This window comes from Podarcis vaucheri, assembly GCF_965113315.1.
Source record: "Podarcis vaucheri genome assembly, chromosome: 1".
In the NCBI taxonomy this organism is placed as follows: Eukaryota; Metazoa; Chordata; class Lepidosauria; order Squamata; family Lacertidae; genus Podarcis; species Podarcis vaucheri.
The window spans coordinates 23,626,175-23,638,443 of NC_138759.1; the positions used below are offsets into that span (position 1 = coordinate 23,626,175).

The 12,269-nt window shown below is 43.9% G+C and overlaps 1 protein-coding gene across 2 annotated transcripts in view; it reads right to left on the minus strand.

The window, feature by feature from the left end:
• Window positions 1-1,353: 1,353 nt before the first annotated feature.
• Window positions 1,354-12,269, minus strand: part of SLC24A4 (solute carrier family 24 member 4) — a 101,259-nt gene continuing 90,343 nt past the window's right edge. For both annotated transcript variants that reach the window (XM_082233106.1, XM_082233107.1), the window contains exons 13-17: window positions 7,555-7,721; window positions 5,691-5,805; window positions 4,275-4,387; window positions 2,873-2,938; window positions 1,354-2,075 (exon numbers count right to left, since the gene is read on the minus strand). In XM_082233106.1, the coding sequence (XP_082089232.1) occupies window positions 1,923-2,075; window positions 2,873-2,938; window positions 4,275-4,387; window positions 5,691-5,805; window positions 7,555-7,721 (614 nt within the window). In that variant the 3' untranslated portion in view covers window positions 1,354-1,922. The remainder of the gene's footprint in view (window positions 2,076-2,872; window positions 2,939-4,274; window positions 4,388-5,690; window positions 5,806-7,554; window positions 7,722-12,269) is intronic.

Here is a 12,269-nt window from a genome sequence, read left to right on the forward strand (position 1 = left end):
TCTCTCCCAGGAGTGATGCATGGCTTGGGAGCACTGCAGGCCCCGCGGTGAGTGCCGCCCGACATTTTGTCACTCCCCCCCCCAGTGGTGACACCTGGGGTGGCCCGCCCCCACCGCACCCGCCTTCCTCCACCACTGCATCTCACTGCCCAGGGAACTGTGGGAATTGTAACCCTTTGTGAAGAATAGGGGCCTCATCACAATTCTCAAGACTCTGAACAAGCTACAGTTCCCCCCCCCAAAAAAAAATTGGGAGGGGGAAAGTCATGCTGTTAAAGTGGCATAAGAGTGTTTAAAAGGTATGGTGCAGATGCGGCCTTGGTGAGAGAGAATTCAGTCTGCAAAGTGCGGAGCAGTAGATGGCAGCAAAGCAATCAAGCAGGTAAATAGCTGGGACCCTTGCTTTCCTGCCCATGTGCTTGGATTTAAGGGTTCTCAATTGATATCACACACCTCCACCAATGTTTCTCAGTTTTTTCACTGGACTGGGACTGTGGTGCTGCTTGCCTAACTCAACAGATACAGGGCATCAATTAGTCTCGCCACTCTTAGCCGATAATGATCACAGTGCTAACAAAGCAGGCGCAAGCCGTGCCCAAAAGTGGGTTCAAATGTGCAGGGCATGAATAATAATGTATACCTGTGCACACCATGCAGTGCCCCACAATTATTTCACTGTGTGCTCAGGTCCCAGTTTTTCAAAGCAGGGTAACAGCTCTTTTACCGTGATCCTACTGCCCAGTCCCCCCCCAAACCCGTTTGCTAAAACACGAGCCTGTTTGAATAAGAAAGGCTTGAGCATGTGGCAAAGCGATTGCACGGCCATTTCCACTGGGCACTTAAAGAGACGCGCAGCTGAAATTTCAGTCCACCTTCAGGACAGTGGAGACGAGCCCCACCAGCAGAACAACAACAAACCAGGGGTTGTGCAACAACTTTTAGAGCAGCTACATCTATTACGAAAAAGTTAAAGACCTCCAAATCCACAGTGCACCTATGAAGACCTGGAAGGCATGTGGATTAGACTGACTTTTTTCTTCTTCTTCTTCAGATGATTACCTTCACAATTAGTGACTGAGCACCCAGGATTTAAGTTTTCAGTTTTCCTCTAAAATTAGGGATTACGCTTACTGGTGCTGGCACAACATTTTGACTTGTAAGCTTAATATTCCATGTATAGTCAAGCTTGATATTTGCAATTGTTCCTCACTGATTGCAGGACAATGTGTTGTTGCTATTTTCAAGTATGGACAGCCCCATTTTAGGTACCAAGATTTTCAGAGTACATCATCAGTAGTATTATCCATTTCCTTCTCTTACTGTTGCTGTATCTTTCACACCTTTCTTTTAAAAAATAAAATAAAAAAGTAAAAACAGGGTGACAAAGTACTACCGAACACCACCAGTGACTCCTCAGCGTCAGTGAAAGTTCTCTATAAACAGAGCACTTGAAAGGGGGGGGGGCAAATAGGAGGTCCTTAGTAGTGCATGCCATAGTAAGTCCATTAGAGGCCATGGCCAAGATGCTTCCAAGGACCCAAGATAAAATCTCGACCCTTTCTCTTTCCTCTTATTTGGAAAGCCAAAGGAAGGTATTTCCCCCACCCCCTGCCCGCAACAAGCTTCATATGAATGTTGGTGGATGGTTGACTGCCTAAATGAGCCTGAAACAGGATACCACTGGGCTTTTGCAAGTTTTGCTTGAGATCCACAGCAAAGAGGAGCAAGAGGGAAATGCTTTGGTTGCCTTGAGCTTGTTATTCAAAGAAGCATCTGCTTTCCTTCCAAGTAGAGGAAAAGTGCCTGTAAGGTGATGAAGCAGGAAAGACACTGAGATTTTGGATAAGAAGCAGGTAGAAATGTAAAATGTCTCCTGTCATTTATAGCACAACGATATAGATGACATCCGAGGGCGGTTTCTTTCAGTCATCTTCTCGGCACATTGGAAAGTTGACAAAAGTGAAGACGTTAAACTCTATCAGTATTGAGAAGCACAGGAAAACGGCGTAAAGGACGAGAACGTAGATGCCCAGTTTCTTGTCAAGTTTCCATTTGTTTATATGGATCCCGCCAACCTGCAAGAATATGATGCATGAGTTAAACAAGTATTGGAGGAAACAAACGCTTCAGTCTCGGAGGACCTTTCTAAATTTGTATTTCAATCACTGCACAAGGAAACTGGCATCCATGCATTCTGATGTCATGAGGATTTTTACCCCTCCACACACCAGTAGCGGATGAGAGAATGTCAGGGGTTTCTGAGTGAAGCTTTGCAGTACACAAACAGCAGGATGGGAGCAGAAGGGGAGCATCTTGTCCAATGCTCACTCGCATAAAAGGGTACAAAAGTGGCGGCAGAGGAGGAGGATATGCAGAGAGATAGGGCTTGGGGGGGGGTCACCTGTTGTGGTATGGACCTTGGTCAATACCCAGCCCATGAAACATATTCTGCATGAAGCCCCAATGTTGGATAAAACCCAAAGGAAGTATATCATCATCATCATCATCATCATCATCATCACTTCAGAACCATTATTTATCTTAAATTAAACCATGTCTGCAAATTTAATTGACTAACTACAATTCATGCGATCAAACAATTAGGATTTATTTAACTCAATAACAGCCTTGAAACATGACAGCATGTTGCTCCAGTCAGGAGAGATTCGCAGCTTTCTTTAGTGTTACCTAAAATATAAAGGAAATATACCTCTTGAGATTTCATGGATTTCATTGAAGCTTTGGCATCTAAAAATACACGAATTGTGAAGTTCTCTGGAGAACCTGGCTTCTGGCATCACATTCAAATTATATAGCTGTATCACATGAAACTGACTGGATGCAGAGAATGACTAATACAATACACACTTACAGTAAGAGCTACAGATCCCAGGAGAAGGACGACAGAATAGACTAGACCTTTGCTGTTTATCTTGACCTATGAAAATCAGAAGGAGAAAAATGCAGCTGAAAACTATGCCACTGTACCTCAAGGACCCACTAACTAGCAAATTGCTGTTTTCTATGTAACATGGTGCATGCAAAAATAATGAACGAGGTTTAGTTCTGTATAAACAGAGGAAATTTTCTGCTCATTTGAAGTCAATGGGGACTGTGCTATGGACATCAGCGGAAAAGGATCTGATTAAAGAACCAGAGAGAAGCAGTGATCAGACATTATTTTCCACAACAAAAACCAGCTCCAAACAGGAACCTGGGGTGTAATGCATCTCTGCAGAGGTGGTTTTAGGGTAGCAGGACTGCTTCTGCCACACTTGGCGCCAGTGCTGCAGGGGGTGCCACAACCAAGATGTAGAATGGAGCGTGAGAGGCAAGGGAGGGGTGCCAAATTTTAGCATGGCACAGGGCGCTGCTGAAATTTCAGAGCCCAAACTCCGCCACTGATCTCTCTGTGCTTTTGACTGGGAAGAGTGAGGAGAGGATAAGGCTATATCTTTGGCAACAGCAGAGGGAGCAATCCTATCAAACCAGGAGCTGAAGACTAATAAATGAGAAACCAGTAGCAGTTGGGGAAGCTTCAACATCTAGAACCACCCAAAATATTGAGCTACACAGTGCCTTAGGCCAGGCACAGCCCACTGGCTGTTCCACGGCCTATTGCTGGGTACCCATGATAAACAGAAGGACACTATATATGCCTCTGTATTATTGGGGAGGCTTCTGGGGTGTCTTGCTGCTTTATGTGTGGCTGAATTAAATGGACATGTATTGTAACTGTGGAGTTTACAACAATCAAGTCACTACTTCCAGTTGGGCAGCTGGCCATGTGAAGTGAGAAAAAGTGGCCAATTTTTTCACCTGCCAGCAGGGCTACTTAATCAAGGCCCTTCATGGCCAACTGTCAGGGATAATGATGTAAGTTGTACAACAACAACAACTGGAGGGCCAGTGGTTCTCCACCCCTGCCTTGCAAGGCCCAACTCCCCAAATTATAGTGGTGTCATAGCTGGGGATCAAACTACTTGGTCAAGAAAGATCTGGGTTGGAGAAATCAAATTATGGAATCTATGTACAGCATCTTCTCTCTCTCTTTCTTTCTTTCTCTTTCTCTCTCTCTCTCTCTCTCTCTCTCTCTCTCTCTCGTGTGTGTGTGTGAATTTTTGGAGGACTAAACACGCAGCGAATTTGAACACCTAGGAATTTCAGCTAAGCAGTGCCCAGATTTTAAAAAAAGAAAAAGATAACCGTCTTTCAACTGTATCTGCTTCTGAAACAAGACGTTTAATGAGGAATGTCTAAGTTTCTATACGTACAAATGAGCCGTAATTAACCGCCATCGTCTGCAAGCCCCATGGCACTCCGAGGCCCACCAGAATGTCAAACACATTGCTGCCTATTGTATTGGAAACTGCCATGTCACCTAAGCCTGAAAAGGGAAAAAATTCACAATTAAAACAAGCACATTGATTCATGCAACGACTGTCTTTACAACCAAGCAAGAAGCAGAGAGGACAAGTCATGTTTAGACAATAAGCTTATCACCATTCTTGCGTGTTTTATTTTTATGGTTTTCTCCTGGTACATTTGACACGCCCCCCCCCAATGACTGATACAGTAACTCTTGTTATCAACCAAGGGTTAGATGGGCTTAGCTGTCGTGGCCTTGGGGACTATAGGTTTGTGTGCTGGCCATGGATCTCTCTGAGAATTCTCACCAGGTTTAGAAAACAATAGTCTTCATGGCTCATAGCGTGGGAATAAGTCCCATGCCATCTGGACTGGTTTAAAACCATAGTATATTTGTAGTCCTAAGGTATGCAAAGACTATATCTTGGAGAATTATGTGACACCCTTGGCACCTTAGTCATGTAGCATAATACAGTGACATTCACTTAATCCTAATAGCTAGTACTTTTTATTTCAGCTGCAATTATTTTCTTGACTGATGATTCAAATTTGTTTCATAATTGCCAGAAGAGACCCAGTTAAAGGTCAAAAAGTTGATTTAAGATGTGCCACATTAACTCTGAGGTTGGAGTAAAAACTTCAGCATGGATTCTAGGGCTCTCCACTGATTGCTTCCTTTGACCAGTACAAAACCCAATCAGAAATGGGAAACCTGTGGCCCTCCAGATGTTGTTGAACTCCAGCTCCCAGCAGCCCCATGCATCATTGGTTAATAGGGATGATGGGAGATGCAGCTCAACAACATCTGGAGAATTATCTTCTGGGAGAACCCCCCCAAGAACAGCACACAAGGGGAGGAAAGAGGAGGATATTCTGGCAGGCAAGCAGAAATGTTGCACTGACCGAACATTTGTTTTAGTATGACATGAAATCCCCCCTTTCTTTCTAGATGATCTAATACGTGCATAGCAGCAGAGATCTTATATGAAAGGGGGGGTACCTTATAAAAACTGGTTTAAAAAATGCATATGCATACCAGAACCAGTAATTTTTAACTTCTACAAAACTGCAGATGTCCAGCAACATCTTAAACGAGGTATTCTGTCCTTTTCCTCACGTGTATGCATATACCTGCTACCCAATTAATCAAGAGCACCTATTTTATTTGATTAATCTAAGTGATTAACCATTGCAACCCTATTTTAGCCGCACATTGCTTTTCAAACAGGGTCAAACCCATTTGTGTATATCACACGCAAGAGAATTGCTTGAATGTGTCAAGAACACGCGCCCCATTTCCCTGAAACCGATGCAGACCATACCTTGTCTTGCTACTATTAAACTGGCCATACAGTCTGGCACACTGGTTCCTGCAGCTAGGAAGGTAATGCCCATGATAACATCAGGGATCCCCAGAGTGTAACCAATCACCGTAACCTACGCGACAAAGGAAAACACAGGAGTTGAAAACAATAGAGAAGCCTCTTTTTGGGCGTTCATGAAAAGAATTGTGACTCACAGGATACTTTAACTCCTTGAGTGTGTGGGAGTTAAAGTGAATCAAACACACAAACATGAGAATTTCAGAAATGGAACTAAATTGCACCAATAATCTGCCTAACCACCTAGAACAACAACAACAACAACAACAACAAAAAAGTGCTTGCAGATAACAGGGATCATCCACAAGAGGAGAGCTGTGTGGTGTGTTCCTTTGTGTACCTCCCATTCATTTAATAGAAATTGTGCAGGAAACATTCCCAGTGCCTGTGTGAGACGTTAAAAAGCATGCGAAGTGGCAGTCCGTACATAAGCTGCCTGGGATGGTTCAAATAAGCAGCCCTTGGGTTCTATCCTAAATACCTATATATTGCTCCTCCAACGGGCATGACTCTTCGCTGCTGATCTAACACGCAGGAAGACCATAGAAGGAAAACCATAGAAAGCCAGGCCACCATACATTTAAAGTAATATTATACCACTGTGAACAGTCATGGCTTCCCCCAAAGCATATTGGGAACTGTGTAGTTTGTTAAGGGTGCTGAGAGTTGTTAGGAGAAACCTGTTCACAGAGCCACAGTTCCCAGACGGGGTTCAACAAACAATCCGTCTTCCCCAGGGAACTCTAAGAATTGTAGCTCTGTGAGAGGAATAGGGGTCTCCTAACATCTCTCAACACCCAAACTACAGCTCTCAGGATGCTTTGGGGGAAAGCCATGACTGTTAAAGAAGAATAACAGTGCTTTAGCTGTATAGTGCAGATGGGACCCCCAACGTGGTGTGGTGGTTGCAGCAGGCGGACAAGTGAAAGGTGGGCAGAACAATGGGTGTGTCTCTTGCCCTTGACCATTAGGGGAATTTCCAGCCAATCATAGGCTTACTGACAGACACACGCAGACACCTGTCTCCATCCAAACAAGCAAGAAGCATTGCTATGGTTCGAGGACACATTCTGCTGGGCAAAAGCCCTTTTGAGGAGGGCACAGAGCAGGATGAGTAAGGTGTTGTGGTCTGGGGAGAGGGGGCTTGGCCTGATGAGAGTCCCAGGAGCAGGGTAGAGACTTGAGAGGACCTCATATGGCCCCTGGGCCTGAGCTACTATAGAAGACTAGAACTAGGAAAACTGAGGCTCAAATCCCCATTTCAACCCTGAAGCTGCCTGGATGATCTCGGACTAGCCACTATAGCTCAGTCCAACGTGCCGGAAGTCCAATGTGTTGTGAAGGTAAAATTAGCAAGTGAGAACAATGTACGTGCATTCCTAAGAGGAAATGTAAAATAAAAATGTAATGCATAAACTTGTTTTAAAATAATTAAATGGTGGTGGTAAGATGGAAGTTCAGTTGCCTATGTTTTTTAAAAAAACAAATTACCATAAAATATAATTAAGGCTACAAAACTATATAGTAAATATACAGATGCCTACAATTACACACACACTTTTGCCCCATAGCTGTCGCTGGCCAAATTTGTTTTGCAGGTTACTGAACCCAACAAAGAAATGTCCCTGTTTGTGTGAGCAGAGATGATAATGGGATGAGTACATATCATGGCCAATGGTGCCTCTATCACGTCATCTATTCCCTACCGCCTGTGTTGGTATGTGGAGTTATTCCTTACTGGAACCTGTATTCTGAACTGTATTTCAAAATAAATCTTCATGTTAAAAAGTGTCTTTGCACTCACCAGCCACACCATAAAGTAGGAAAACACAGCAATCCACAGGGTGGATAAGAGAAACGTCAGCATGAAAAAATTCTCCCATCGTCGTTTGCTGCAGTCTGGGATGGTGAAAAAGAGGAGGATTATCAGCGGCCAGGTCAGAATCCACTTGACTTTGTCCATTTTTCCTTCTGAAAAATGAGAAAGGGAAAAGGAGCAATTTGAATATCGGTACTTAAACATAAAACGTGAGCACGTTGATAAGTTTTTTTTTTTAAATATACCAAAATGCAATTTATTGGTGCCCATATGGTACTACAGCAACTGTTCAGAATAAAACGAGATGCCAACAAAAACATGGCCCCGATCCCTGCTCCACCCTCCACATTAGCATTATCAACCACATTCTTTCCTCATGTCTACTTTGGCCTTTAGTATGCACGTACAGAAAACAGTTAACCTATTGGACAGGATTCAGTTAATGGGTTCTGTCAGTGGAAGCCCTGTGCAATGGAAAACCCCTCAGCTTCGATCCACAAGAAGCCACAAAACAGATCATACCCATGAAGCAGTTTGTCTGTTGCACTAGATAGTTGGTGCTGCAGTTGTGGGTTTTTCTGGGTTTTTTTAATTCATCTGAACTCAGAACTGACAAAACATCTTAGCAGAAAATACTATAATGCACTGGGCTGACAATGCTTGAATGCACCGTAAAAGTTAGTGGAGAAAGATTGGCCATCTGTAGCATGGTGAGATGGAGAGACACAACCTCCAGTTAGCTGCACTGCTGCAGTTTCGTTGTAGGGGGAGGCATGAGGTGGCAGCACGGTGCAAATGTGCCAGCGGAGTCAATGCAATGCTCCTGGCCACTGCGTTCGCACTGCGGTGCCCTCCCCACTGCCTCCACCCTCACCCTCCTGGTAAGAAACAATGACTCACTTGCCACAAGATCAGGCAAAGTGCCTCTGCTCCACCATGCCATTTACTAGTGCTGTCAATGCCAGGGAAAATGCTAGTGTGAAAGCAAACTAAGACACAGTCATGCTGCTAGTGTGGCCAGATACAGCAAGGCTCCTGCAGCTTCAACAGTTTCGTAACAAGGAGATTCCAGCAGTAATAGCCATGTGCTCTTTTTCACCGACATGATGCTTGAGTTAGGCCCCAAACAGAGATTTGAATCCAAGTCTCTCCAGTCCTAGTAGAATGCTCTGTCAATTCCACCACATTGCCTAGCAGGAATAGTTCTGTCACTGATTACCAGTGATGTTCAAGGCACCTTTCAAATTACTCTTGGGATCACAATGAGTAGCGCAGATTAGGAAAGGAAAACTGCTTACCCTAGAACCTTCACTTAGGACAATTTAAAAGGCAATCCCCACATTGCTTAAACTTATCAATAAATACAGTGGTACCTCTGGATGCGAACGGGATCTATTCTGGAGCCCCGTTCGCATCCAGAAGCGAACGCAACCCACGTGCGCGGGTCGCGATTCACCGCTTTCGCGCATGCGTGTGACGTCCCTTTTCTCCTTTTGTGAACAGTTGTTGTGGATCATGAGCTTGATGTGAAGAAAGGGTAAAACCTCCCTCTATGACGACGTTCTGATCTTCCTTCTCTCCCTGGCCTTCCACTGACTATTCATTAAAAAAAAACCATTACAGAAATTCGACTGTCTAGTTTGGCCTTGAGATGCTACAGACCAAAGGCGGGGGGAGGGGGGTAAGACATAGAGGGTTGTATCCTGCAAAGTCATCTTGTTAACACAAGGACTTCTGCCTGTACAACAGGAGCTCCTCTACCTTTTCTCTCTCCATGTGTCGCTACCCTACCCCAATTTTTTTTCCAGAAGGTTGGTGGAAAACAGAGAACAGATTGGGGGGGCACATGGGGAGAGGAGAGGGAAAGGAATTCTCATTGTGCATGCAGAAGTCCTAGAATATCAACAAAATTCAACAGCAGAAGAACAGATACTAAAAAAAAACCTCGTGATTTTATGCCACAGGTCTTCAGGGCTCTTATGTAAACCCTTGAATTCTTAACTGATCCATTGCTCCTTTGTAGTCTGAAGCCTAAGAGCTGCTGGTCAGTGCGGTCAGCTGTACATCAACTATTGTAAAGGATGTTCTTTAAAAAGAAGAAGCTGAATAAACAAATTAAAATTAAGCTAGCAGCTAAACCAGCAGTTCTATTCTTAATTCTAACCACTATGCCTTACAGGATGTAAGAAGTTCTGTTTGTCCATTTCTTTCTCCCTCTTTATTATTATTATTATTAAATGTGGGTTGCATTTCTCTCTCTCTCTCTCTCTCTCTCTATATATATATATATATATATATATATATATATATAAAAGAGCCTGCTGGATGAGACCAATGGCTCATCTAGCCCTGAATACTGTTCCCACAGTGACCGATCAGATGCCTGTGGGAAACCAGCAAGCAGGATTTGAGCACAAGAGAACAAGAGAACTCTCCTATCTTTTGGTTACCAGCGACTGGTAAAATAATGATGATGACGATGTTCAGGGAGCTAAACAAATCCCAAAAGGGTCTCCCCTTTTGGGGAGGGAAGAGCCATTACGATTGTGACTATAATTTACATTTGCCAGTCAATTTATATAAAAAAGAAAAGGTTTCAAAGTGACTTAACAAGACACTAGCAATGTAATTCACTAGCTACATATTGAATACAGATCAAAGACTATGCGAGTTTTCCAATGAAACACAGGGAGTAGAACACAATTTGGAGCATAGCTAAACCAATAGCCAAAAACCACAGATTGGTTTTAAGCTGTTGTTAGCAATTTCTTCTAACCTTAAGGTTCTTGTTTTGTGTCTTCATAACACTTCACAGCAACCATTTATTCTTAGGGCTGGATGAACTGGGTCCGATCAAAGTCAGGAAGTGGAAGGCATAAATATTTGACCCAATGGGCACAATTTGCTGTGGGCGCTCCATTAAAATAATTTCCCAGTGGGTATGTTGCAGCAGAAAAAACAAAGAACCCTGTGGCATCTGATGAAGTAGGTTCTGGTCCACAGAAACCAGTACAGTACAGTACATGTAAAATGTAGCTACTTCCATGATCTGAACCACTTGATGATCCTCCCCCTCTCAAGGTCTCTTTTTTTAATCTACAGCAAATTGCATCTCATTTATCTGACGGGGTTTCAAGGAAAGGGACATATGGTTGCAATATTGCAACGTCAGCATTTAAAGGGAAGGGGGAACCTGAATCCTGCAATTCTTGAGGAAGGAAGCATGGATTTGCAGGAAATAGTCTGAATGTACCCCGTAAGACTCATCCATATGCCACAATCAGTCCCTGGGGCATATCTTCACATAAATGTACAAGCATTCTATATCACTTTAGCTGCCTTGGCTTCCTATAAAGAATCCTGTGGTGTGTTTTTTTTTAGTTTGCAGAGAAAGATGAGAATTCTCTTTGCCATCTTCACATAACTGCCCTTTCCTGGGCTGCCTGGGAAGAGGAGTTGTTTATTAAATCAGTTTGTGATTCAGATATTCCCTTTGTGCACATTTCCTAACCCAAAATACTAAGACCACTTGCAATGGCAACAAATCTAAGATATCGTTTCTGGAAATATAAAGCTGATAAGGAATACGAGTTCACTTTAAGGAGACCAAATATTCACTCTCTGAGATCATAACTTGGAGACTACTTTTATTGCAGTCAAACAATTCCAAACATGTGTACAAGATTCACTTGTGTACAGATGAAAAGTTTGCCTTGCATACTATCCTTGGCCCCTGGGTGAGCACACGTTAATGATCACCGCTCCCTGGAGTCTCCAAATGGTAGACGACCCAAGTAAGCAACTTGAATATACCTATTCTCCTTTTTGCTGGGCCAACCAGTAAGACAAAGCAGAGTAGGAGAATAATAATAGTAATACAATAATTTATTATTTGTACCCTGCCCATCTGGCTGGGTTTCCCCAGCCACTCTGGGCAGCTTCCACAAAGACCAAAAATACACTAAGATGTCATACATTAAAAACTTCCCTGAACAGGGCTGCCTTAAGATGTCTTCTGAATGTCAGGTAGTTGTTTATCTCTTTGACATCTGATGGGAGGGCGTTCCACAGGGCGGGCACCACTACCGAGAAGGCCCTCTGCCTGGTTCCCCGTAGCTTTACTTCTCGCAGTGAGGGAACCGCCAGAAGGCCCTCGGCGCTGGACCTCAGTGTCTAGGCAGAATGATGGGGGTGGAGACGCTCCTTCAGGTATACTGGGCTGAGGCCGTTTAGGGCATTAAAGGTCAACACCAACACTTTGAATTGTGCTCGGAAACGTACTGGGAGCCAATGTAGGTCTTTCAAGACCGGTATTGTGTGGTCTCGGTGGCCACCCCCAGTCACCAGTCTGGATTAGTTGTAGTTTCCGGGTCACCTTCAAAGGTAGCCCCACATAGAGCGCATTGCAGTAGTCCAAGTGGAAGATAACTAGACTGTCTGGCCAGACAGTCAGAGGTAGGTAGGGTCTCAGCCTGCGTACCAGGTGGAGCTGGTAGACAGCTGCCCTGGATACAGAATGGGGAAACGACATACCTGGTGATCAAAGGAAAAGGAGAAGAGCTGGGTCTCGGTAGCAAAGCACTTGCTTTTGATGCAGAAGGACCCTTGCTTAATACCCAGCATCTACAGGTTGGGCTGGTAAAGACTCTTGCGTGAAACCCTGGCCTGAGCCACTGCTAGTCAGTATAGACAATACTGAG